General features: G+C 37.8%; 2 protein-coding genes and 1 long non-coding RNA gene across 3 annotated transcripts in view; 2 read left to right on the top strand and 1 right to left on the bottom strand.

Annotated features, from left to right (window-relative positions):
• pafah1b1a (platelet-activating factor acetylhydrolase 1b, regulatory subunit 1a) overlaps window positions 1-20,416 on the top strand; it is a 32,001-nt gene extending 11,585 nt beyond the window's left edge. Inside the window, exons 3-11 of the mRNA XM_066664083.1 lie at window positions 3,684-3,768; window positions 6,565-6,639; window positions 6,907-7,113; window positions 9,759-9,927; window positions 11,953-12,055; window positions 13,045-13,273; window positions 15,870-15,971; window positions 16,049-16,205; window positions 16,856-20,416. Coding sequence (XP_066520180.1) covers window positions 3,684-3,768; window positions 6,565-6,639; window positions 6,907-7,113; window positions 9,759-9,927; window positions 11,953-12,055; window positions 13,045-13,273; window positions 15,870-15,971; window positions 16,049-16,205; window positions 16,856-16,929 — 1,201 coding nt within the window. The 3' untranslated portion in view covers window positions 16,930-20,416. The remainder of the gene's footprint in view (window positions 1-3,683; window positions 3,769-6,564; window positions 6,640-6,906; window positions 7,114-9,758; window positions 9,928-11,952; window positions 12,056-13,044; window positions 13,274-15,869; window positions 15,972-16,048; window positions 16,206-16,855) is intronic.
• LOC136691531 (uncharacterized) overlaps window positions 1-21,731 on the bottom strand; it is a 29,399-nt gene extending 7,668 nt beyond the window's left edge. The window contains exons 1-2 of the long non-coding RNA XR_010801880.1: window positions 21,582-21,731; window positions 20,848-21,003 (exon numbers count right to left, since the gene is read on the bottom strand). This is a non-coding gene — a long non-coding RNA (uncharacterized lncRNA). The remainder of the gene's footprint in view (window positions 1-20,847; window positions 21,004-21,581) is intronic.
• Window positions 21,732-21,733: 2 nt separating this feature from the next.
• mettl16 (methyltransferase 16, N6-methyladenosine) overlaps window positions 21,734-25,653 on the top strand; it is a 33,485-nt gene continuing 29,565 nt past the window's right edge. The window contains exons 1-2 of the mRNA XM_066664072.1: window positions 21,734-21,890; window positions 22,135-22,264. Coding sequence (XP_066520169.1) covers window positions 22,137-22,264 — 128 coding nt within the window. The 5' untranslated portion in view covers window positions 21,734-21,890; window positions 22,135-22,136. The remainder of the gene's footprint in view (window positions 21,891-22,134; window positions 22,265-25,653) is intronic.

The following is a 25,653-nucleotide window of genomic DNA, read 5'->3' as shown; positions in this document are numbered from 1 at the left end:
AGGCACTGGTCAGAGGACAGTATGTGCCTGCTTATTCAGCAGGGCAGCAGCTTCTGTGCAGGTGCCTTTTGTCAGAGAGCAGTCAGGCAGAGTGATATAGTTCTCCGGCAGTTTCTGCGTATGTATGGGTGTTCTGGATAAAGGCAAGAGAACATTTGATGAAAGATTCTTTATGCCAAGTATGTGTTTTCATGTTGAAGCTGCAGGAGTGTTAATAAATAAACTCTATTCATGCTCTACTGTCTAAAGAAATATCCAAAATAGCTAGGAATGAGCTTGATAAAACCTGTTGTGGTCACTGCAGAGCAGGTTATTTAGGCTGTAGCATTTAAGATGGAGGGATGCAGCATGGTGCCTGCCTGCTTGGATCTGATGATGTGGATGCGGAAGTGAGTGCAGAGGAGAGAGGAAGTGATGTGCGCTAGACGCAGCTTGCTGAGAAAGATGAGGTAATGCATCTCTCTCTCCTCCCTCCTCTCTTGCTCTCTCACGTTCCCTCTCCCTCCTACCTGGCATTTTTGAGCCTTGAAAATTGCAGGTCCACCTCCTTATTGCAGCTTGGTTGTTGTTTTTATTATAAACATACACAAGACAAGATGTAAAATATCCTATGCCAATCATTTAGAGCTTCACATAGGGCCCACCCCACTCTCTTCTGACTGGCAGCCATACAATTTCAATTGTGCTACAGCTACACCCTACATACAAACCATACACTGCATCACTAGCTCTTCACATGGGTCATTAGGTAGGCACATCCCCTCATCAGTGTTTCGCTGAATTAAGCCCACAAGACCTCCAGAAGGCTCAACAGTGAATCCTGGCATCCCAGACCCACCTCCATCCAAGCTAGCTTTACAGTCCTACCTTACCATTAAGCATCAACAACCATAAATCCACAATGTTCTCCCTGGTGACTAAGGCTATACCAAGCCACACTGGCACCGTTAATGCATGCTCAGTGCCACCGGTTCCATGCGATCTTTACATGCTACATCACTAACCACCACAACAGCACCTCTACAGTATATTACCCCAACTAGTCTGTGTTCTACTTATCCACAACCACTGACTAGACCTTTCAGCTGTTTCTGATAACTCCTTCACAACTGCCCTTAGTTTCTGGCCCCGATGCCAAACTGCACAAGCAGGGATGTGGCAGAAATAGCTACAAATCCCAAAACACCTATCTTCACCGGTCTAACATGCCTGCCACCCGCGTTCCCTCACCTCAGCTGTCAAGTCTGCATACCAACTAAAATAAGGAAAAAGCATTCAGCACTTTTAAGATTAATTATATTTTTGTTCTTTGTAGAAATATGTACTGCTTCCATTCTCACCATCTTAATACCAGGATTTATCAATATCTGGAACATGCTCTTACCCGCCTTGTGCCCAGTGATTCTGGGTAGTCTCTGGACCAGCCAAGACCCTGAACTAGATAAGTGGTTACAGACAATATATTAATGGATCTTGCTCTTTTAGAGGAAGTGGTGTGGATAGGGCTTTTTATAGACAGTCATATTCTCTGCACAAAACACAACCTGTATATTTTCTTGGCCAGTTTAAGGCAATCAGTGATTCACAGGAATTCATTCCAGCCCTGGTCCTTAAATGTATTAAATTTAGAAAAGCACTGCTATATAATAACTCTCTGTAGTTAAGTAAAGGGGCGAAATAAATGAAGAATGTCTTTTGTTAGTTATTGTCTTGTAATTGCAAGCTCGCCTTGTCTGCCCACTCATGTTCATCATACCTTCTCTACTTGTCTGCCTCCTCTTTGGTTTCCATGGTTACTGGCCAAAGCTATCAACACCGTTTTTGTTTAGACACTTGTCTTTTTTTAACCTTCCACATATCCTGTCTTGCTGCTTAAAACTGGGGTCATGAGAGCAATGAAAGCTGCAGAGTATTTTGATTTGTGTTTATATTGTTATAGTCCTTACTTAGTGCAGTAGCTGGAGAGATTTGTGTGTTGGCATTAAACTTGAATCTAATGATACATTCCATGTTAGTTTATCTGTTCTTCAAAACTATTAAAAGAACATATGATAATTGGTTATTTTAAGATGGTTATTGTATTTTCTCTTTTTTTTTTAATAGGTTGAATGTCAATAAATGATATATCCCTGTGTTTTCAGGGGATAAATCTCGTTATACTAATACTATTTTAATGTGTTGAGGTACTATCTCAGTATTTTGAGATACTTTTATTTGATATATTAAGTCAATATTTTAAGATGCTGTCTAGTAGAGGGTAGGTACAGCAACAGACACAGAAATAATGGATACTCTCATCGAGGCCTAACTTAGACATGTATTGACACATTAATTTTTTTATGGTTTTAGAGGAACCAAACAGTATCAGAATAAGCCTCCAGGCCTTAGAGTGGAAACTACAAAGAATCAACTTAGGCATAGACCCATTTAAAACTGACAGTCAGTGACCAACGGCTACAAATATCCACTAACACTGCATAATATCTCAGAATATTGAGATAGCATCACAAAATATTTGATATCAACTTACTTATTAATAATGATTAAAAATAACCCTAACCCAGTGCTTTTAATTGATGTGGTGGAAACTGGCTCCCATGCTTAGTTTACAATACCTAAAATAACCTAAATTTAAATATCATTTAAATTTTTTACTGATTAATCTGTTTAGTACAATTTGAGCTGAATGTATTGTATTGGAGTAAGAATATCAGTGTAAGTATTGAACTTATTGTTTTATCAAATTCTGTGCACTGTTGACCACAGTAGACTGTAAAGCCATGTTCACAGGTAGGATTTGGAAGAGGCTTCAAAGTTCTTTGGTTGATTTTTGTAGTTCCTACCTGGTTGCTAGACATTACGTTTTTTCAGTCAACACTAGTGAAATTTTAGCATATGAATTTATAGTAGAAGCACAGTGTCTGTCTACAAAATGGGATTCCAAAACCTAAAACACAACCACCACTACCATAAATGTTTTGCTGGTCGTTGTTGATGGCAAGACTTTAATCTTTAATTTGCATCTTATGGTATTGGATATCGGATATATATATATATATATATATATATATATATATATATTTTTTTTTTTTTTAAATCAGGTATCCAGCATCTAATGTGTTTTATCATTCAGGAGAATTTCAACTGGGCTCTGTGTTTCCTCTCATGTGGATTTCATTTGACATCACAAAGCCAGGAAGGAGATTGACAGCAGAGACATTTCTCAAACCGCCTGCTTTGTTCTCACTATCTTTGAGATCAGTCTGTATTGTCTGCAGAGCTCAGACCCCTTTTAAGAACACCCCAAATGCTGAGGTGTAGGGTATAGCTTTGCTACTAAAGCATCTCTTAATTTTCTTCTAATAAGCTTTGTAGTTTGGAAGCTGATCTTGGATCATCATTTGATTAAAATTACCAAATTGTACCAAATTATTAAATTGTAACATTGATTTTGAGAATCTTTGTATGCTGCCTTCCAGTATGTAGTGTATATTGCTCTTCCTTTGCTGTAGGTACCTCTCTTGATTTTGCCATGACACAGATAATTTTCTTGTATTATTTACAACTGGAGAAATCAAAACTCTTTCTCTCAGATGTGCTTGTTTGCTCTTTGTCAGTCTGTCAGAGTGGAGAAAATATAAAAATTCCCTTACTGAAGTGTTTTCCAAAATCTTGTTTTTCAGAAATCGGGCGATAGCCGATTACCTTCGTTCCAATGGATATGAAGAGGCATATTCAGTTTTCAAGAAGGAAGCGGAATTAGACATGGTGAGCATGAAGCAGAATACCCCTCTCAATTTATGCTTAAGCCTGATTAAAAAAAATTGCTTACTTTCATATATGGCTGGGGTGTATGGGCAAGCATGTGCATCAACATATTTTTTAACATTCTGGTGGTTTCACTGTATATTATAGTATTTTTATTGTTGATTGTTCGTATATTGCATTACTGGGATCTTGTATAGGTTTGCTGCTTATTCTTGTTTCAACAGTACATAAAACACTTGAATTTCATTATGTATAAAGCGAAGGCTTTGGGCACTGTGGAGTTAGCTTGGCTACACAAAATGACAATATATATATATATATTAAAACAGGCTTGTTGTTACGACAAAAAATGTGTTAAGTGCAAAAACTACTTAGGGATAGGAGTATCCTCATCAGGAAAGAGGTGTAGGGCAGAGCACGAGGCTATATATCACTTGAAACTGAGCTCTATACCACAGAAATTAGCTCAAGTCAAATAAGCTCGAGTCAAGCTTTTTGATATAAAGAGTTCTTCGCTATTACCAACTGTAAATCCGTTCTAATCAAAGCAAAACCAATTCAGATATGTCAATTTCCTTGATTTGAATGTCCACCCTTAACATGGAAGCCTGCATCATTGGACGTTTATTTGCAAAAGTGTAGTGGATGGAAATGCAACTTGGATGGAAACCCTCCCTTTCTTCTGATATTTTCTTTATTGCTCAACCCAGCTAGGGGGAGGTTTTGTTTTTGTAGAGAGAGAGAATGAAAGATCGAGAGAACAAACCGCAACAGCTTAGGATGTGAAAACTGCCCAGGGTTGTTAGTTATGGTGCTTTTCCACTGGATCAGATAGCATGGCTTGACTCTCTTTAACTTGCACAGCCACACAATGGGAACTGCGGGCTTTAAAAACCACAACAGTGGCAGAACTAAGGTTAGGTGCTGTTTACTTGTTTATTATTTACATGTTGTTTTTGTTTTTTTGGACTGAACACGGCTCCGTGCTACAGTTCTCACAAATCAATAATCCTTGTTGAACATTTGGCTTTCGCTGGAAATTTCCATCTTCCAGAGACCCAAAGAACGTTTGAACCTCTTCAAGACACCATGGAGTAATAATACAAGCTGCCGTTGCAAGTCGGATAAAAACCAAACGTGACTGCTGCTGTAACTTGAGAGATTTTACAAGTGGCTGGTTTGTGCTGGATCTCTACATTGTGTGGTGATTGACAGGTTTCTCTGGCTAATCAGTGCTCTGCAAGGTTTGCACATCACATTTAAGTATCTACTCGTGTCAATTCATATCAGAGACCAGGTACCAGATTTGTCCAGTGGTAAAGCAAAAGCAGGCAGAGACAAAGCCTTTGTACTTATTGGCCAATTTCTATGGGAAGTGTTAATGCACAGGGCTAAAAGTCATGTTAATTAGCCAGAGGGCATTAATAGTGTTCTTTTTTTTTTATTATTGTCTTTAAAAGGGTTCAGTATTCATTTTTTTAAAGTAGGCTCCAACGTGTGACAGTGGGTTTAGGCAGATGGCACATCAAACCTCATCACAACCTTGGAACATCCCTTCCATCAGAGACCCAAGTCTGTGATATGACACAATCGCTTTCTGTTTTTCATCTCAGAGATGACCGTTTTGTTTTTTTTTATTATTATTATTATTGTTATTGTTTTTTAGGGACACCTGAAACTGCTGCAGCATTCAACAGACTTTTTCTTCAAATGAAATTTTACATCACAAAGTAAAAAATAAATAGGAGAATAGTGCTTAGAAATTGAGCAAGAAATATGTACAATATGCTTTTATTCACAAACAAAACAAGTTTCTTTCCCCAGCTCAGATTATAGCCATGCAAATTTAGCACATGGAGAGGAATGTCTCAGTTGATTGCAAGCACAAATAACCATGTTGCTTTTATATAGCATTAAATCAAACTGACTGCATTTGGAAGCAATGCTCATAGTTGTTCACAGATAAAATATGAAGTCAAATATAATTTCTGTTTTTCTGGTCCAAAGTATTTGAGACTATGTAATATGTTGCAGCTGTTTGGAAGGATTGCTGCTCTATATATGATCTGAATTGATAAATTAAGTTGTGATAACCTGTTGTTTGAAATAATGTTCAATTCATCTGTAGACATGTATTCTGTGAATGTAACACTTTGAGGCACGTACACATACAACAGACCACATTTTGCTATTTTGTGTACTGAGCCCTGTTTCAGCCTTGCTTGCCATTTATTTGATATAAAAATGTGATCTATTAAATTTTATATTTCATTAACATACTTCTCTAAACCTTTATTATTGAGTTAATCTTTTGAAAACGGTTTCACCACTTTCTATAGTGGCCCATGTTCTGTTTGGTTCAGGTGGCCAAATAATTTTTTTTAAACTGTTATACACTACTATTTATTGATTATAAAATCAATTTAGATTCAGTAATAAAAATAAAGAATATTTGAGATTGGAATGTGAACCAGTTTTACATCAAAATTGGGAGGAAAAAAAAGTAATTGCTGCATTTTTAACTTCTGTTATCAAGAACTACGTCTTAACATATAATTATGGGCATTTAGCTAATATATTAGTGTATTAGATCCATCAGAGTAAACTAAAACTGCTGTGTGAATGAAAGCATCATATATTGAAGACAATTTGGCAAAAGCTAAATAGAAATGTACACACAAAGCCACCAATACTCTATTGACTATTGTCTGATTGACTGATTAGTTTATTTATTAAATGCACTGTTGTGTGGGACTAATGTTTTGTTTTGTTATATGTATTTATTAAATTTTTTAGAATGAAGAGTTGGATAAGAAATATGCTGGCCTTTTGGAAAAGAAATGGACTTCAGTAATCAGATTACAGAAGAAGGTTTGTACATTTCATGTTCAAATCTTATGTCACAAATCAAATTTGTGTTCCAAAGGCAAACAAGCATTTTATCACATACATAAATGTGTAAATATCACATACACACATTGTATATGATAAAATGCTTGTTTGTCTTTGGAACACAAATTTCACTGTTTTGCAGTGGGTGTCTCATTCAATATGCTCAAGCAATTTCCCTCTGTAATCTGAATCAGCAACATTTAGTGTGCTTCTACATAATATCATTATCCTGCTGTTTCCTTGAAGGTGATGGAGTTGGAATCAAAACTAAATGAAGCAAAAGAGGAGATTACTTTGGGGGGTCCTATAGGACAGAAACGAGACCCGAAAGAGTGGATCCCTCGCCCCCCAGAAAGATACTCTCTGAGTGGCCACAGGAGTCCTGTCACCAAGGTCATCTTCCACCCTGTCTTCAGTGTCATGGTGTCTGCTTCAGAAGATGCCACAATAAAGGTGTGTGAAATTCTGTGTATTTTTTTCCCCCCATGTTTCTTGTATGAATAAATTTAATAAATAAAATAAAATGCATATTGGTTATATAAATACCAGCCCTTCCTCAAAATAAACACATTTTTAAATATATTTAAAACTAAGTAATTTAGACAAACATATTGTGGTTAGATACTTTCTTAATTCTAGAACTTTGTGATCCCTTGTTCCTATCAACATTTGAAAACTGAAAAGAAATTCTTTGCAGCAGAATATTTCTGTTCAGAAGGGGTGGGTGATATGGCCCTAAAATAATATCACAATATTTAAGGTATTTTGGCAATAATAATATACTTGGCGATATGACCAAAATACTGAAAAAATACTTCTATTAAATATTCTAGTCTATTAATTTCTAAAATACACCATTGCAACAAATTAAATGTTTTATAATATTAATTATATTTCATTAAATTTAAATTTAGTACAAATGTTATTTATTGTGTAAACAAGTGTAACTTATCAAGATTCTGACATTGTATAAAATAAAAATGTAGCCTATAAATCTACCCCACAACTAAAGGGAAGAAAATGTAGTGTGTGCATATAAACAGCTAATATAAAAAATTATACAAAAAATACCCTTAAAGCTTCACAGTAAATAACAAAACACACATAGAAAAGTTGTAATGCTGAGTCAGTGTGGTGTGTCTGCTTGGGTTAGAGCTCACATTGTATGTTGAACTCTTCTTTTGGCGTTTTTGACTTTCCTCGTACTCAGCTGGGTGCTTTTGCTTGTGTTGCTGTTGTAACAGCTGATATTTTGTAAACAAACCATCTCCATGCTACTGAAGTCACTCCCATTTTGGTGCAAATTCTTCCATCACAGAGCAACATTCCTACATACCTGTTGCTGTACCTAAATGACTCACGTATTGAGTGTACACCATATCACATGATGTCATATGTTACATGATCAGTCAGAATATCACAAAATATCATTGATTTTTTTTTTTTGTATTCTAAAAATTAAAGCAATATTATGACTAACTGATATACTGTAACTATATGATATGGCTCAGCCCTACTCTGCAGCACAACTTTTCTCATCTGAACATTTCTTATGGAATGTTTTATTAAAATATGCAGCAGGTTTATGAGGTTCTGCTTTAATTAGTGCTCATTTTACGGCAACATAGTAAAGCACTAAATAAAATCTAGATCTGGAGTGATTTCTTTCATTGGTAAATTTCAGTTGTTTCAGTCCTTTTATGCAAGCATATGCTTTGTGCTTTACAGTGCTGTGTCTGCTCATCCATTTGAGATATAAATGAACAGTGATTATACTGTGCTCTGCCCTGGTTTTCTCTTAGCCATCTCAGTTGCCTGCTTGCTCTGTTTAAACAAAAGTGGGGCCAATAGTGTGGCGTTCTCATGGCAATGAGATTTATGATCAGGAATGTACCCCATTTACACCAGCCTGGCATTAACAGTAGAGCTCAGCAGCTCTGCATGCATCACCAATTCCAAATATGCATATTCCCATCCATCTCGCGTCCACTGTCTTAAAAACAATTTAGCTAATTTTTATTTGGTGCTGTTGTAGAAATTAGAATGATGGTGTGATTCAAATCAGCATAATTTGTTTTAAACCATACAGATTGTTGATTGCATTTATAGATGACTCACTAGGCTTTACTTTCACTTTTCCAGTAATTTGCCTGGGCTAGTAGCCAATATTCAATGATCTGGGCAGGTTTCGATGCACTGTGCTCCCAACCATCATGCCTTCTTTTGCTCTACTTTTCTACATTGTTGAATCAAACCTTTTCCAGCTGCATCATGTTGTGGTGTTCAACCAGGGCTACAAGTGCCCTTGGCTAGACATTCAAAGTTGCTTCAATTGTCACCTGCATTGCTAGAAATACATATTCATAGCTTAATGTCATGATGCTCCTGAGCTGTGCGTCCTGACAGTTCTCCTTACCTGTTTGTTTGTTTGTTTATTTATTTGTTTGTATGTTTTTTCCCGCAAATGTTGCAAGAGATAAATGTCAGTATGAATAAAAGGAAAACATCCAGAGAAAGGACAAGTTTACATATTCAACATCTGATGTCCATTTAAAATGCCAAACAGCCAGAATCTTTTATCACCATGTCAGCAGTATTTTTCTCATATTGGCCTGGTTTGCAGAGATAATACAAACTGAAACCATTTTTTTAATGAAATATCAGAATACAGGACCTATTATTTTGGCTATCCTAAGTGGTTGTCTAAATATATATTTTCTCTATATTCTCTAACCCATAATCTATCTTTTATTACTTAAACACATTAAACAAGTAGGACAATTTCATGCTTAATTCTAGTTTTTAAGCTTGTTTACTCTGGGTGAAGCCACAACATGATTTTGCCTGCATTTTTTTAACACACTAATGAATGGGCTTTAATGGACATGAGAGTGTAGATCCAGATAAGCAAGTACAGAGGATACACACACACACAAAATATTGTCTCCTTGTGCACAGCTTATCCTGCAGCCTAGAATCTGCTCAGACTGGTGTTCATGTAAAGCCCTATACTGTATAATTTGTATATATAAGTCTTTAAAAACTTCAGAGTAGAGGCTTTTAATTTTTACAATTTTTTTTTTTGGTCTTTGGTCTAGGTGTGGGATTATGAGACTGGAGATTTTGAGCGCACCTTGAAGGGTCATACAGATTCTGTGCAAGACATCTCCTTTGACCTGACTGGAAAACTGCTAGCCTCCTGTTCTGCAGACATGACCATTAAACTCTGGGACTTCCAAGGCTTTGAGTGCATCAGGACCATGCATGGTGAGAAAACTGTGCTAACAGAAAATCAGAAACAAGTATTCATATTTGGCTTTATTGTTGTACTGCTGTAAATAATTGTGGGAGCTGGCGTGCTGTCCCAGAGAGGAGTAAGTTATTTAAGGGCAGGTGCCTTTAATCATAAGAAAATAAACCAACCAAGACTAATGGGTTTGTCTCAAGTCTTGGAGAAAAGCACATGCTCGTATCAGTCCTCCAGGTTAGTGATACTGTATCCGATCAGGAGAGACTCAGTGATGTGTGGAAATGAAGACGATTCTGAAATTGTGCTTGGGGATAAGCAAATTTATGTTTTCAGTCACTGCTTGCTTACAGATCACAGTTCAGTTTCTTAAAGCTTATGAGATGTATTTAATAGGAGTGGGTGATATGGCTCTAAAATAATACCAGAATATTTTGGGGTATTTTGGTGATAACGTTATTCTTGGCTATGTATTAAATGGATTGATTTATTACAGTTCATTTTACTACAGATGTAATAGTTTAAAACATTTAGATGTGCTTATATTGTAAACAACAAAATAAAAACTGATTTTTGTAAAATAAATAATGTAGCATATAAATCTACCACACAACTAAAGTGCAGCAAATTTGAACAATTATACAAAAAGTGACCTTTAAGCTCCACTATAAATAACAAAACAAAAAGCAGAATAGATGCTATATCCAGTTTATCTGCTTTGGTTAGAGCTCTTTGGCTCTTGAACTATTCTAACAGCATTTTTGATTTTCCTCGCGTCTTTGGAACCAGGTGCTTCTGCTTGAGGTGGTGAAAAAGTATCTGATATTTTGCAACCTCTCCACAAAACTGAAGTCACTCTTTGGAGCAAATTTCTCAAATCAGAGCCACTTTCCACTTCACTGTGCCTAAATCATCATCATCTTTTTTGCCACTTAAGCCATTGCAGGGTCGTGATACTGTGCCTAAATGACTCGTAAAGAATGTATGCCATGTTATGCTTAACTGTATGACATCATTACATAAACAAGTCAGAATATCACTATTATCATGAAATAAATGTTTTATGTTTTATAGCACAGCCCTAGAATTTAATATATTCTGCTTTTTATTTTTTTTCCCTCCATGAAAATGAAATGTGCTGTTCCTGCAACCTTTATCTTTAGGCAGTTTTCTCTCTTTAAATATCCCTTTTGCTTATTACAGCAGTGTTTTTGTATTGTTGCCTATAGGCTGCTGTTACGGGTGATTACTGCAGGAGCATGGAGGTTGCATTTGAATTAACTACACTGATTTGTACTCTTTTCATTTTGCTGAATGAGCAGCAAACTTCTAGCCATGTTTAATCCTTGTCAAAATTTGTCAACTCTCAGTGGTAATAATCCAAATAGCATGTGTGCAACAGCTTTTAATATGGACAAAATCCGGTGGCTTGTAATTTACACCCTGTCAGTTAAACTGGCACATTGCCCTCAGACTAGCAGACTGTGCTGATTGAGGGAAGTAGTGCAGGACTCCCCACCCCCTCTTTTGTCTGTCCATTTCCTGGCTGGGTGCAAACATAGCTGTCTCTGCCTTTCTCTCCGTCTTTCTGTTTTCTCCCCCCCTTCGTCTCTTGCCAGCTTTAGCAGGAGATTAGAAGATTTAGACAGCAGTTTAATTATCTTTTCAAGATGATAAAATTCTATGGGGCTCTCCCAATATTTAAGCACATGTTTTTCTAGGCTACTTAGATTCATCATCTATTATACAGCTATAGAATGGAATCTGTGTAATTAGCTTTTTATGCCTGATGCTCTGTAAGGACAAAGCAAGCCAGTCCTTCCTTTTTACTACTTAATGCATTTTAAAGTTTTATGGTAAAGAGAAAGCACATCACTAATGTAACCGTGTAATTTGCATGGTGAATATATGGATATAGTAATTGTTGAATATGCACAAAAAATGTTTAATCCATACTCGTTATTCATGTGATATTCAGTATTATTATTCTGTTGTGAATTTGATACAATTTAGAATCTCTTGTCTTTTTTGTTTGTTTGTTTTAGGGCATGACCATAATGTTTCGTCTGTAGCTATAATGCCCAATGGAGATCATATAGTATCTGCCTCTAGGGACAAAACCATTAAAATGTGGGAGGTTGCCACTGGGTAAGTACAAAAGCAGAATAAATTGCACTTTAAAACAAATGTTTGCCACGTTTATATATTGATTGCTTGATTTTTGTAGATATATTAAAGTGGTGTGTGTGTGTGTCACATCACAAAAAGTAAGGAAATTTGTGTTTGGTAGATGATTTCTTTGTTTTAACAATGCTTCTTGGCCATAAATCTTATACCGTTGTTAATTTCCCTTTTAAATGATGCCACATTTGTAAGGAACATGCATTTTTGGGATGAGTAGTGGAGCTGAGTATGTGAGTATAAATTTGCCAAATCCTCTCTGTCTTGCCTCTCTACCAATATGTCTTGTTTCTTCAAACTTCAATCTCCCAGTCCATCAAACACCAAACGAGTAATTTTATTCATTTAACAAACAGGAGCCTCAGTAGCGTGTGGAAGAACCATACACAGCCACAACAGCCTGTCACCACCACCACATGCTGGTCACCAGCCTGGGGTTGAGGTCAGGGCTGCTGGAAGGCCATTCCATCCTTTCCGCTTCCAAATTCTGGAGGTACTCTCTGATTAAACGCTGCTCTGTGAGGGCGAGCATTGCCATTGTGGAGGATAGAGTTCGGTCCCAGACTGTGGAGATATGGGATTGCCACTGGTTGCAGAATTTCATCTCGATATCTCTCTGCATTGAGATTGCCTCCAATGATGACAAGCCATGTTTTTTCCAGTGAGGGAGATGCCACCCACACCATCACACAAAATAAGTTGTTTGGCATTTGCAGAGAGGATTTGGCAAATTTTTCATGGGCGCAATCCACATACTCAGTGCTCTATTGCCCATCCCACAAATGTGTGTTCCTTACAAACGTGGCACCATTTAAAAGGGAAATTAACAGACCTTCCAACGGTATACGATTTATTGCATTGTTACAACAAAGAAATAATCTACCAAACACAAATTACCTTATTTTTTATAATAAATATATTTTTTTATAATAAATAAAATACTTTTGATATTGTAGGTACTGTGTGAAGACTTTCACAGGCCACAGAGAGTGGGTACGTATGGTACGGCCCAACCAGGATGGCTCCCTGATTGCCAGTAGCTCTAATGACCAAACAGTGCGAGTGTGGGTCGTGGCCACAAAAGAGTGCAAAGCTGAGTTGAGGGAGCATGAACATGTAGTGGAGTGTATTTCATGGGCTCCTGAGAACGCCAGTCCCACTATACTGGAGGCCACTGGCTCTGAGGTAAGAGCAACTTTTCAAGCACTAAGATGTGAACTGTGATCTGAAGTCCTGTAACTGGTTAATAGGAAGGATGGCTATAATTTTATAAAAACACTACTGCTGCCTGGAGTGGTCTTAGTAGTCTCAGCATGCTTGTGTTCAAATATTACAATCGCAGCATTTTTCTTTGCCCTCTAAAAGCAACATGAACTTGTCTTTGATCTGAAACCAAGGATCACCTAAGAATTGTATGCTGCATACTATCCAGTTTGAACTAGACCATTAAATGAAATTGGATGGATTAAGACGTGATGGCCTAAGGTTAAGATGGTACCATTTTGATTCTTGCCAGTCCTGTGATCAACCGTGTCCAATTTCTAATTTATCTGATGTAACATTTGCCCTCACAGCATGTGGCTCCATCATGCAGCCTAAATCCTCACAATGCCTTTTGATTTTTATCACATAAAGGGGACTTTTTCCCTCCCTTACAGCTAAAACGTTCAGTGTCTGGTACTGTCAAACCAGTTTAGGTAGAATAGTTGTGGGTTCTTTTGGCATCAATTAAATGGTCACAGCTGCTGATAATGCAGACTTGCATGATGTTACATCAGATCTGTAATGATTTAGACCAACAAAAGGCATTTGCCTGAACATGCCTGCATCTTTGCTTAGTGTAGGCACTTCAGTTTTATTGAAGTCTGTCTGTTTATGCTGAACTTTGTAACTGTAATACTACACTATTGACAGCCAACTGTGAATGGCAAACAGCCATCACAACCTGTATGTATACATGCTTTCTGCTTTTTTGCAAGGTCGGTCTTGTCTATTGCATGTGTAATGAATATTAAATAAGTGAAAAAACAGCTTGGTGTAATTTTTCCAAACTGTTGGCATCTGAACTGCTGCTGCTGAATGGCTCAATGTCTTCATTTTATAAAATGGAAACAATGGCAGCTAACCTATTCACAACACCAAATGTAACTTCACTAATTTGGGAGCATTGCAGCTTTCATTGAAATGAAAAGGGAGAGCCAGCTAATTTAGATGAGACGATATACAAAATCTATGCCTGAAAGTTCTCTCGGAAATGGGTGAAATGCATCAAATTTAAGCTCTCATCTAGCTAACCATCATCACTACACCCAACTGCCTTTACAAATACCAAGTAGTGAAGCAGCCTGAAAAGGAACAGATCAGGCTTGCACCCACCAACAGTTAGGTATATAGCACTATTGCAGTCTTGACCCCTGTTAAATCAATGCTTGGGAATTTTTTTCACTGATTAATATGACCCCCAAAGCACCATTCAAAGCCAGCAGCACTCATTGGTCTAACGTGACCAGGCAATCTAAGAAGGAACATTCTATGCTTTGAATTCAAGAAGGATTTAAGCCAAAACTTTCCATTGCCTGGGTGCTAGAAGCTCTGTAATATTGCTTTACCATTACACAAGAAATAAAGGCATGTGGTGAGCAAGTGAATATGGAGCTTTATACATACAGGGGGTCCTCAACTTACACCGAAAATCGGTTTACGACGCAACGTAGGAACGGATCAACGTCGTAAGTCGGAACATACGTACATACTGTACGTAAATAACATACTGTAAGCACTTATCCTATCCTAACACCCATCCTCCTCGGTCCCGAGCCGCTTAAACGTGTATTCTTCCGCCGCGCACACCAAACGTGAAGTTCGCGTTACAGCGTTTACGAAGCAAAACCACTTAAGTCGAAACAAGTCTTTATACAGTAAATGGGAGATGTGTCGTAACCACGAAACACCGTAGCTCGGGACTGACGTAACCCAAGGACTTCCTGTGTTTAGGAGCTTTTTGCTGGTGTAGCGCCACTTGAGACTGTAAGCAATTATTAAAGACAAAATCTGAAATTGTTTACAGTGCGGTAAAATTTTAAAAGATTTAAAGGGCAGTGTGCTCCAGATGTAAACAGGACAAAACAGCACATTTTTAGGCGTTTCCTGAGAACAGTTGAGGGTAGACAGCTGAAAATTAGTATGCAAATAGTTGGATTCGTTCTAAAAAAATGTTAGTTGGTGTTGTGGAAATTGTGATAAGAACAATTTGATTGAAATTTCTATTTAACAATTTTTTAATAACAAATCAAAGATGTTGCCTACTTGCTGCTGTGTCTGTTTACTGTCACAGATGAGTTAAATAAGGAAGACACAATTCAATATACACTTTACAATGACAAATACATATTTAGGTTTGTGTTCATACATTTTCTTCACTTTCAGTTACCATTAAGTATTTAATTTATGTTTTGGGACTGGTGTAGGATGTTTTATTGTATGACTATTGTAAATTCGTTTTTGAAAATATATTTCAGTAAATTAATAATCCTCTCAAAAAATAGATATACACATAGAAATATAGAAATATACACTCCTATTTAGCAGTCAGATCAATAGTACGGCTGTATGTAGTCTTTAACTGCTGTGGCCAGAGGCAGCATCTGTGCACAGCACTGAGACTAATTTATGTTTTCTTACAATGGCCAGTATTCTAAAAAGCTCTGTAAATATGGAAACCAGTGTTGCCTGTCATTCCATTCTGGTTCTTGGGACTTATAACTTTTGTTTATTTTGCTAGACTAAGAAGAGCGGGAAACCTGGACCGTTCCTGTTGTCTGGCTCCAGAGACAAGACTATCAAAATGTGGGATGTCAGTATTGGCATGTGCCTTATGACACTGGTGAGTGAACTTGGTGAATGTGCTAGCATGCCCAGTGCATTTTGGTGCTGTGTTTGACGGTTTGGTGCCTTGCACAGGTTGGCCATGACAACTGGGTGCGTGGTATGCTGTTTCATCCTGGTGGAAAGTATATTGTGAGCTGTGCTGATGACAAGACTTTGAGGATTTGGGACTACAAAAACAAGCGCTGTATGAAGACCTTGAGTGCCCACGAACATTTTGTTACCTCTCTGGGTAAGCCTCTGGAACCACTCATGAGTCACTCACCATTGTCTGACTACTTCTGAAGCTTTTTGAAATATCTTCCTTCTGTTTGAGCAGAGATGTCTCTGGGCAGTATACACCCCCCCCCCCTTCCTTAAGACTGAAAGCTTTTAATAGAAGGCTGAGCTGTAGATTAGATGCCATGGGGATTGAACTGGGGGTTGTCCATCTTTCAGCCACAAAGCACCATCCTGGGGGTTGCTGGCAGCCTGTTCAGGGGTGGAATAAGCACTCCAGGCTCTCTACTGTCTCAGTTTAGAGGCTTTCAGGGCTCAAGGTTGCAGAACTCTCTGGAGATGCTTTACTAGCTATTCAGTCTACTCCCTGGCAGGCTTCTTTAAAAGCTTAGTATACCTTTTTAAATGCAGTTTTTGCACAGCACTCATCATTTTACATATTGACTGATGTGTTGCGTATGTGTAGGAAATGAACATTTTCTGTTTAATTTGGTCTCAAACTGTAGCTTGGATGAATTAGTTTTCTGTGTTTTAATGATTGATATCATCTCTAGTATTTTACCTTAAAATCTGCAATTTATTGTCAGTTTTGATGATAATGTGGAAAAAGTTTATTATATTTTACTACTAAAATAATAGTTAAACTTTTTTTTTTTTTTCCAGATTTTCACAAGACTGCTCCATATGTGGTCACCGGAAGTGTAGACCAGACAGTAAAAGTGTGGGAGTGTCGTTGATCTAGTCAGCAAGACCCAACAACTACCACAGCCCTCCACCCCTGACCCATTTTTACCCCCATTTTTTCCGTCGCTATGGATGCACTTGACCACCATGGTTTTGACCCACCCAGCTCTAGTTCAATAACTATTGTCCTTTTATGTAAACTCTTCTGGATGTAGATCGAGCTATTAAATGTTACACACACAAAAAAGTATTCTTGCATGGTGAATCCAAAATTGTATACTGTAAATTTACATAACGTTGTTTAAAAGTACCATAGGTTTAACACTGGCTGATTGAATTTTTTTTTTATATATATATATATATATATATATAAATAAAACTCAGCCTTACCTACTGAAGGTGTAAACTGATGGGTTAATGTAAGGCACTATACTGGGCACTATGATGATAAGTTCATGACAGTGTCATTTGTCCCCCCCACCCCCCTCTCTTCCCCCATCACTGTCGTAGTCTGTTGGTGCCTAGATTGATGACTTTCGAGGGGGGAGGACGACAAAAAGGAAAAGCAGAATACCTATTATCCCTAGAGGAAGATTTGATTGTCTATGGAGCTTGTTATCAGAATAATCTGTAGCTATGTAACATCATTTCTGAAGTGTGCTTACCATTCTTTTTTTGGAACTAGATATTTTAATGGCTGCATCTAAGAACGATTCAAACTGTTTTGAAATGTTAGGAATATAACTTTGTACACTTGTCATGAAAATGTCCTATTGACAATATCTCAAGGCATAGCTTAATGCTAGAGAACTGCAAGAGGAATCTCACTGAAGATTGATTCCCAACTTGATCTGCACAAAGTGGCCCAGCTGAATAGTGGGCTGCAAAAGGCCACATATACACACAGATGTGAAGATTTTCCTCATATTTTTGTTTTAAAAAGCACTTCAGATTTTGAGCACCAAATATGTTGCCTCTGTGAAGCACTTGAATTGGCTCTTGGTGCTCTAACAATGTTTTGGAAGTTGGAAGAGATTTATATATTTACTAAAATTAATCCAAAGCTTTTCTTGTCTTCTCTGAGTTAATGTTCTTGGGGATTTTTTTTTAATTCTCTTCTTGAATCATGTACATTTGACATTAATTTAAAAGTCATGTTGGACAGAGTTGTTGAAATAGTGCAGAGCAGATTTTCTCCCACAATGCGAAAAGAAAAACCTCGTTTTGGACTTTAGACACAAAACATGACAAGGGCACAAAGTGGTTTCCTAGTGTTTAATGGGGGATGTGCAAAGGTCTTTCTTGTAAATGAAAGGTGGGTCTGTATTGAAGAAAAAATGGGATAGTGGCAACATCTTTGCGATGAAAGCTGGGTTGGAAGCTCAGATCTGTAATGACTAATGGGTTAATGGGGCTTTTATTTAAAGGATTCTAATGAAATATTTGCAGCGGTTATACTAATGTCTGCCTGAGCTTTCTGGAAAAACTTGTTGGTTGTTCCTATTGTTAAGGGTTTTTTTCACATGGTAGACCACAGCAGACCTCCCTCGACTCAGAGAGGAACAGTGCTAGTGACTTTGTGAACATCCCAAACAGGAAAACAACACAAGTTCTCGAGCCATTATTGAGTCTTATGAGTAGCACATTGTCTCCTATTTATCTTTCAATCTGCGTGGGTAAATATAAAACTTAGACACTATGCTATGAAAATTGATTTATAGATCCCAGAAATGGAGGTTAACCATTCCATATCTTAAGCCTAAAATAAATAAACCTGCTGTTTCTTTGGCAGGAAAGTTAAGATATGAAAAAGAGAAAAGGAGGAGGAAAAAAAAAAACTAACTTGCACATCCCTCTTGTTAGATCCTCTGTCCCTTCTGACTGGAGGTCTAAGCAATTTAAGACTTATTACTAAATGCATAAACAGATCATTTAATTAGCCTTTTCATTACAATGCAATTATATAATAAAAATTCAACTGCTTAACCAGTCTACTATCTAGCGATTTCCTGTTGTGTGTACTGGATGTTCTTGCTGCTGCTAAAAATGATAGTGGCTATCTGAGATCTGTACCTGTCAACATAGCACTGCTGCATGTAACAGTACTGATGGTTGAGCTGTCTGGTGGTGTCTGTAGTGGTCCAGGTAGCACTGAATTTGGTGACTAATCTCAGGCCGTCCTGAAGTGTCTTAACTACGTGAATCAGTTAAATTAACAAGTTATGTTGCAAAAACGCAGAACGACTAAAGGAAGGAATCCTTTAGTTGTGGCTAAAGGGGATATTTCTGTATAGCATATAGTACTGTTAACTATTTAATGACGTTGAACACAGACACCCTACCAGAGAGGTCAGCTGGAATGATAACTGTGAAAAGCTCAGTATGTGGTTGTAGGTAGACTGGTCTGTGTGTGTGCTCTGTGAAGGAGGTCGACTCCTCTGTCTGTAATTTTTTTTTTTTTCTTTTTTTTTAATGGGATTGCGGCAGACTGAGAGAGAAGTGCCCAACCAAAACCAACAAACACCGTTGATGCCTCCTGTAAACTTGGTACAGATTGCAATGCTTGGATCATGTTTATTTTTTGTACCTCTTTGCGCTGTAGATGATTGCTGGACAAAAAAGTTGCCCCTGACATGCTGGGGCTGTTTGTGCTTAAGCTGAAACTACACTAAAGGGTGTACTCTCACTAGAAAGCAGTGTGTAAAGTAGGGGGGGAATTGAAACCAAAAAAACAAAAACAGTTATTTTGGGTGGATTTATTATTGGATATTTGTAACTTCTGGCCTATGATATCCATCTACAAAGTCTCAGAACCCTTGCACTGTTAAAACACCCTCTGACATAAGATCTTCTGATCTTTATTTTGTTCTTATTCAGTGTCTGTAGTTGATGTTCAAAGTAAGCCATCTTTAACAAGTGCTGCTTCCTTCTGATTGGTAGATTTAAGGATTTGATAGGCCCATAGCTCTAATACAAACATACCAGACTTTCTTGGATTGACAAGGAAAGGTAAACGATAAACAAATCCCTTTCCATACTAATCATTTTATGAAAACTTGGGCATCAAGGGTTCTATTATGCACTGCAGGAAAGCCATGTTTGCCATTCGCAGGTCCCAAGCAATCCCAAACACTGCACTTCCTGGATGGACTAATGTACATAATGTGTGGGTCCCTCTTACTGCCACAAGTTCATCTGTCAACTCTACTAGCTTTGTGAATAGATTGTGGAGGCTTCAGTCTTCACAGCTCTAAGGGGACTTTTGCTTTCATGGTTATCCCTGTTCACACAGCCAACTGTTAACAATATATCTGGATGTCATTATTGTTTGCAACATAATTAAAGGAAAAAATGTGTTGTCTCCCTATTTATGCTTTAAGTTAGTGATAAAATTATTTGCAGACTACAGTCACATCCTTTATTGCTAAATTGCATTAAAATTAACCACCAGTTCTGCTTTACTTATCAGAATTTGACAGTTCATTTTTATACTGGAAGTCTCAATTGTGACATACATTGTGGCTCTTGAGTATAAGAGCACAAGAAGACAAATCATTGTGGGTATCGGAAATATGGGTTTCTAATCAGTTTCATACTGGCTGCTCAGTATCATAAGAATTGTTTAGCTAAAATTATCTCTATTAAATGTTAAATGCTACTTTAATGTCAATGCCAATATTTCCCCATGTACTATTTCTAGACATTTAAGGAAAAATGTCCAAACTAGTAAGTTTAAACATTGCTACATCTATTGTAAAGCTTCTTCCACTTCTACAGTGGTGTCAAAATAATTTTAGTGTGAGATTTTCAGAAATGACTATGGAAATCTGGAGTTACTTATTTACGTATCTTAAAATCTGGGAGGAAGGGCAGCGCGGTGGTGCAGCAGGTAGTGTCGCAGTCACACAGCTCCAGGGACCTGTGGTTTCAAGTCCCGCACCGGGTGACTGAGGAGTTAGGTGTGTTCTCACCATGTCCGCGTGGGTTTCCTCCGACAGTCCAAAAACCCATTAGTAGGTGGATTGGCAACTCAAAAGTGTCCATAGGTGTGAGTGTGTGTCACCCTCCAGGGTGTGTTCCTGCCTTGCGCCCAGTGATTTCGGAGAGGCTCCGGATCCCCCACAACCCTGAATTGGAGAAGCGGTTACAGATAATGTATCAATTAATGAAATGAAAGCTTGGGAAGACTTAAAAAAGAAAAAACAACTTTCAAGCACATGAGTGTTAAGTTGGATTGCTTTAAATTCTGAAATGTCCACTATATGCTGGGTATTAAGAGACAAATGACGGACAAAAACAAAACTATAATTTGAGTTGTGTACAGAATAGGACGTAAAAAAAATAATACAAAAATATATTGCTTGCTTGGCAGACTGGAAAGCCAGATTAGATGTCCCGAAGTAAATATTGATGGATTTCATGTGTTTTTTTTTCTTCACAATACGTTTACTCGAGCATAATTGTAAGGAAAATAACTTTTTTAATAAATTGTGTATTTAATTTCACTGAGTGTTATATTCCTGACAACTACAGCTATCCTTCCTCACACTGCTCACTAATGGACCAAAAAAACAAACAAACAGCCATACACTTGAATCAGTGCCTGTCGAGCTGTGGTCACTCAGTACCTGCACATCTACTTAGAAGTGAGGAAGTAAAATGAGCTCAGTGTTTTAAAACTTCAGCAGCACTTAGAATTACCCACCAGACAAATAAATCACACTCTGTGATGGTCCTGTAAGCTTCCTGAACTTTTAAAACAAGATAAAGGCGGTCTACCAAAGAATGCACATTAACAAATGGACTTCACTCTAGTTGTAAATGATAGAGATTTTACTGTTTGGGATTCTTTTTTTGTCGACGCGCGTTACGTCATATTCAGTTACCGGTGGCGCAGTTTGGTGATCTCAGAAGTCTGAATAACGGCGTTGTTTGAGCGTGGTCCACGGAGCAGAGAAAACTCAACTCTTTTACACTTCACTCCGATATAAACAGCTCCGTGAGACATTAAACGGTACTGTAGCGCTGTTCTGAGACTGTCCGTCTTACTCATTCCACCACCGTGTTTACCGTTTAAAGCACTGTTAGCACAGTTTTAGCTTAGATTCAGACTTCAGCACTGACTTTAGTCTCGTCTCTTTCCGCTGACGTTTTAAGACATCATTTCAGAGCAGCAGAAACTGTACTTTGAAGTAACATTAAGTTAGCTGTGTTACCACGCCATAAACTTATGTCCTGTGTGTAAATGTCCTCTACAGGAATGGCTCTGAATAAATCCATGCATCCCCGAAACCGCTATAAGGACAAGCCTCCAGACTTCGCCTACCTCGCCTCCAAATATCCAGATTTTCAGAAACATGTGCAGACTAACCTGGCCGGCAGAGCGATGTGAGTAAATGCTACCCACACTTACAACATTTGGCAGACTAGAGGCTCTTAAAGGCCCCCTCCAGATTTTAACTCGTTAACGTGTATGTGTGATGCTTTTGGATACAAGATGCATCATAATCGAACTAGTCAATAAGCTTCAAGGTGTTCCAAAGACAGTATCTGACAAGTGAATTCAGACCAGCAAGATTTCTTACATCATAAACCTAAGGAGCCAATCCCATCAAGTTGTAGGGCAGGGCTTTCAAGCTGAGGGTGGCAAAGAGGTGGGAACCAATTCCTAGATCTGTACATACTGAAATAAGTACAGTTAGGTATAAGCCTTTTTCTTGCAAATTACTTCAAAATATGTAGATTTTAGGAACAGAGAGGAGTTTTAAGTTGTTGAATCAATGACTGGAGGAGGTATTAAAGTGTATCACTGTGCTTACACAGGCAGGGCATTGAACCCTTGTCTGCTGTGCAGAAGTGAAAGCACTTTTTTCTGTGTGAAATATTTTTTTAAAAAGTTGCGTGTCCTACTATTCTATTGTATTTAGTTTCCCCCTGAATTAAACATGGCCTTTGTGTAGATTTATGTATCAAGATCAAGCTATTATTAATTTTTACATACATGCCTTTGTCACTTTTGTTATTGTGTTTTTAACAGTTGTTTCACTGCTTTGTGCAGAGTAACTGCTATGACGCACACACAACACTTTGTCACATTTCTACTGCAAACTGGATTATACAGTAGCTGTGTTAAATTATTCTCAACCTTCCAGAGCTTTGACATGTTTGGATTTTGTAGTTGACCACATGATTGGGAATGGTAAGAGAGGTTGTCAACATTCAGCAGTGTAACTTGTACATGTTTTCTTTATAAGCATGCAGTTGCATGAGCAGGAATGTATACAATACCCAATTTACATCCAACTGGCCAGAAAATTTAGAATTTTCAGTTGCATTCTGACTAAATCTACATTAATGTGAATGCAGTTTCATGCATTGGTTTTAATCTGTTTGATGGGGGGGACTTTCCCAGCAGATTCAGACTCTTCTTCACCAGTGTCCTGAAGAAGGATATACTAGCTGAAATAAAAATTCTTCATAGTATTGTGGGTGGCCACACGTGACATAAGGGCCTCTTGCTCAAACAAGCTTTCTGTTTTATACCAATAATGTTCTCTGGGTTTTGGGTCAGGAATTTATAATGCCTTGAGATATTGCTTCATTGATTCGTCTTCAGCGAAGATGCTCATTGGCCTGTTAGCAACAAGCTAAAACTAAACTGAATATCTTTCTATTTACATACCGCATATATTTTTTTTCTGTTTCACTTGCTCCTAAGTGTTTTGAATGTCTTTAAACATGAGCATTTGAACATAACCATTTGTTTAGCTAGCACTGTCAAAACTCACCATTGTTTTCCTTCACAAAATAACCACACACATTGTTAGATAAATTATTTAGGAAAAAAACAAACAGGGCAACAGGACACTCATACACCCTCTGGACAGTTTAACAGCTTTCTAAATAGAACAGGAGTTCTTCTATGAGAAGTCATACTCTCAGAGAAGGTGAAAGGGGAAGGTTGCATGCTTAAACTGAAATTGTCCTATCACTACCTCTCCTGTTCCCAGTAACAGAATCTGCTGTTACTCTGTTGCTCTGCTCTGCTGAGCTGCGTGTGACAGTCTGCTGATTTTATATGACTTAAAGGAAATGTTGTTTACTTTGGTTTGTTTGCGTTCAGAAGCACAGCATCCACAGACACTCATTTGTAACTCAGATTGTTTTCTTTCATTATCCTTTTGGTCTGTTTACTTTCATATAATTAGCCATCTCACAGATGAGGAGATATTCCACTTTAAGTAATCCGAAACAGCAAAAATAAATATTTCCCACCTATGGAGCATGGATATAGCAGTATTTTCACCTTGGTTTGTACTTTCAACATTTGATGTTCTGTTTAAAAAAAAAAATCCAGTTGATGAGGAAAGATCTGAATTTTATAAAAAAAAAAGTGTTTCTTGATTGCAACGGTGAACTTTATTTAGCGGTGGGGGAAATTTTGAGGGGCAATGAGTTTAATATTCATTGGTTATGGATTTATAAGCATACCAAGCTCTAACAACTTGCGTAGTGGAAAAATAGTGTACTTTGGTCATATTAATGTCCAGTGTCCATTAATTGAATGCATGGACTTGGTACTGAGTGATACCATCTTAAATGTTTAACTTACTAGGTTTAATAAATATGGCGTTTCCTTCATGTGAGATTATGGGTTTGTGGGTGGATTTCCTCAGCAATTTGTATGCTGAATAAGATTTAATTATCATACTCCAAACATAGCTGCCATCTAGTTCATTGAAGTGACAGCTCTGAATGAGTTGAAGCCTCCCTGCTGAGATTGTCAATAGCAGTGAACTGAGGCCTTCAGGGCTACAGTCAACTCTGTCTGTAATATGATTTTTGACATGCAGCGGTTCAAACTAAACTGTTGTTCTCATTCCTTTTTTCTTGGAGTACAGTCGTGCAAATATGCCATGCCCTTAGGTCAATTCAGGAGCTGTAACATTGTTTATATCAAACCATCTCAATATTTCCATTCTCATTTGGTCCCTCATGGTTGGGTGGTTAGGTCTGACCTTGCCGAGAGGTGTGCACCTCTCTCAGAAGACATCCCCAAATGACTTCATTGCTGGAGCTCTGTAATGAGTGATGCAGCTTCAAGGGTTTTTAAACAGGTCTCTGACCCCAGACAGAGAGAGTATGGAAAAAGGCGGGATGAATGTCTCAGTGGGCTAGGGATGCTACAGGGTTGAGGAGTCTATTCCTTTCTTTTTTTTCTGTCTACCTCTTTTTTATCGATTTGTTTTCACCTCTCCTTTGTTACCTGTTGGTATTTGTTTCTCCCCTATACTCTTCATTTATTTCTCCATCTCTATTTATCTCTATTTTTCTTTATCTTTTATTTCTGTATCTCTCTCTCTTATCCTACCTTCTTTACCTCTCTTTCATAGACTCAGCCCCAGGCGTTATGAAGCTCTGTATTTGGTTAGGTTAAGCTTATTATCCCTGAGGGGCAGTTTATTGCACAGCCAGCAAAGCAATTACCAGCATACATCAGCACACCCCACACACATTTAAAACAGAAAAAAATTACATATTAAAAAAAAAACTGCGTGTTGGAAGTATAAATCTACGACCAGATGGAAGCAACCTGAACGCATTGAACAAGGGATGTCTTGGGTAAGCAAGAATTGATTAGGCCTTCTGTATAGCTCAGTGTCTGCTGAAACCCTGTATTTGTCTTGGCAGCAGGAAGGCAAAGCTTTCTCTGATTAAATGTGTGAGAGTGGAATTCAAAGTCTCAAACCTCCTTTTTGAGAGATTCCCCTCATGCG

The sequence above is a fragment of the Hoplias malabaricus genome, chromosome 1 (assembly GCF_029633855.1).
Source record: "Hoplias malabaricus isolate fHopMal1 chromosome 1, fHopMal1.hap1, whole genome shotgun sequence".
Classification (NCBI taxonomy): Eukaryota; Metazoa; Chordata; class Actinopteri; order Characiformes; family Erythrinidae; genus Hoplias; species Hoplias malabaricus.
Note: the sequence above shows the minus strand (reverse complement) of the source record. Positions and strands in the feature narration are given on the sequence as shown.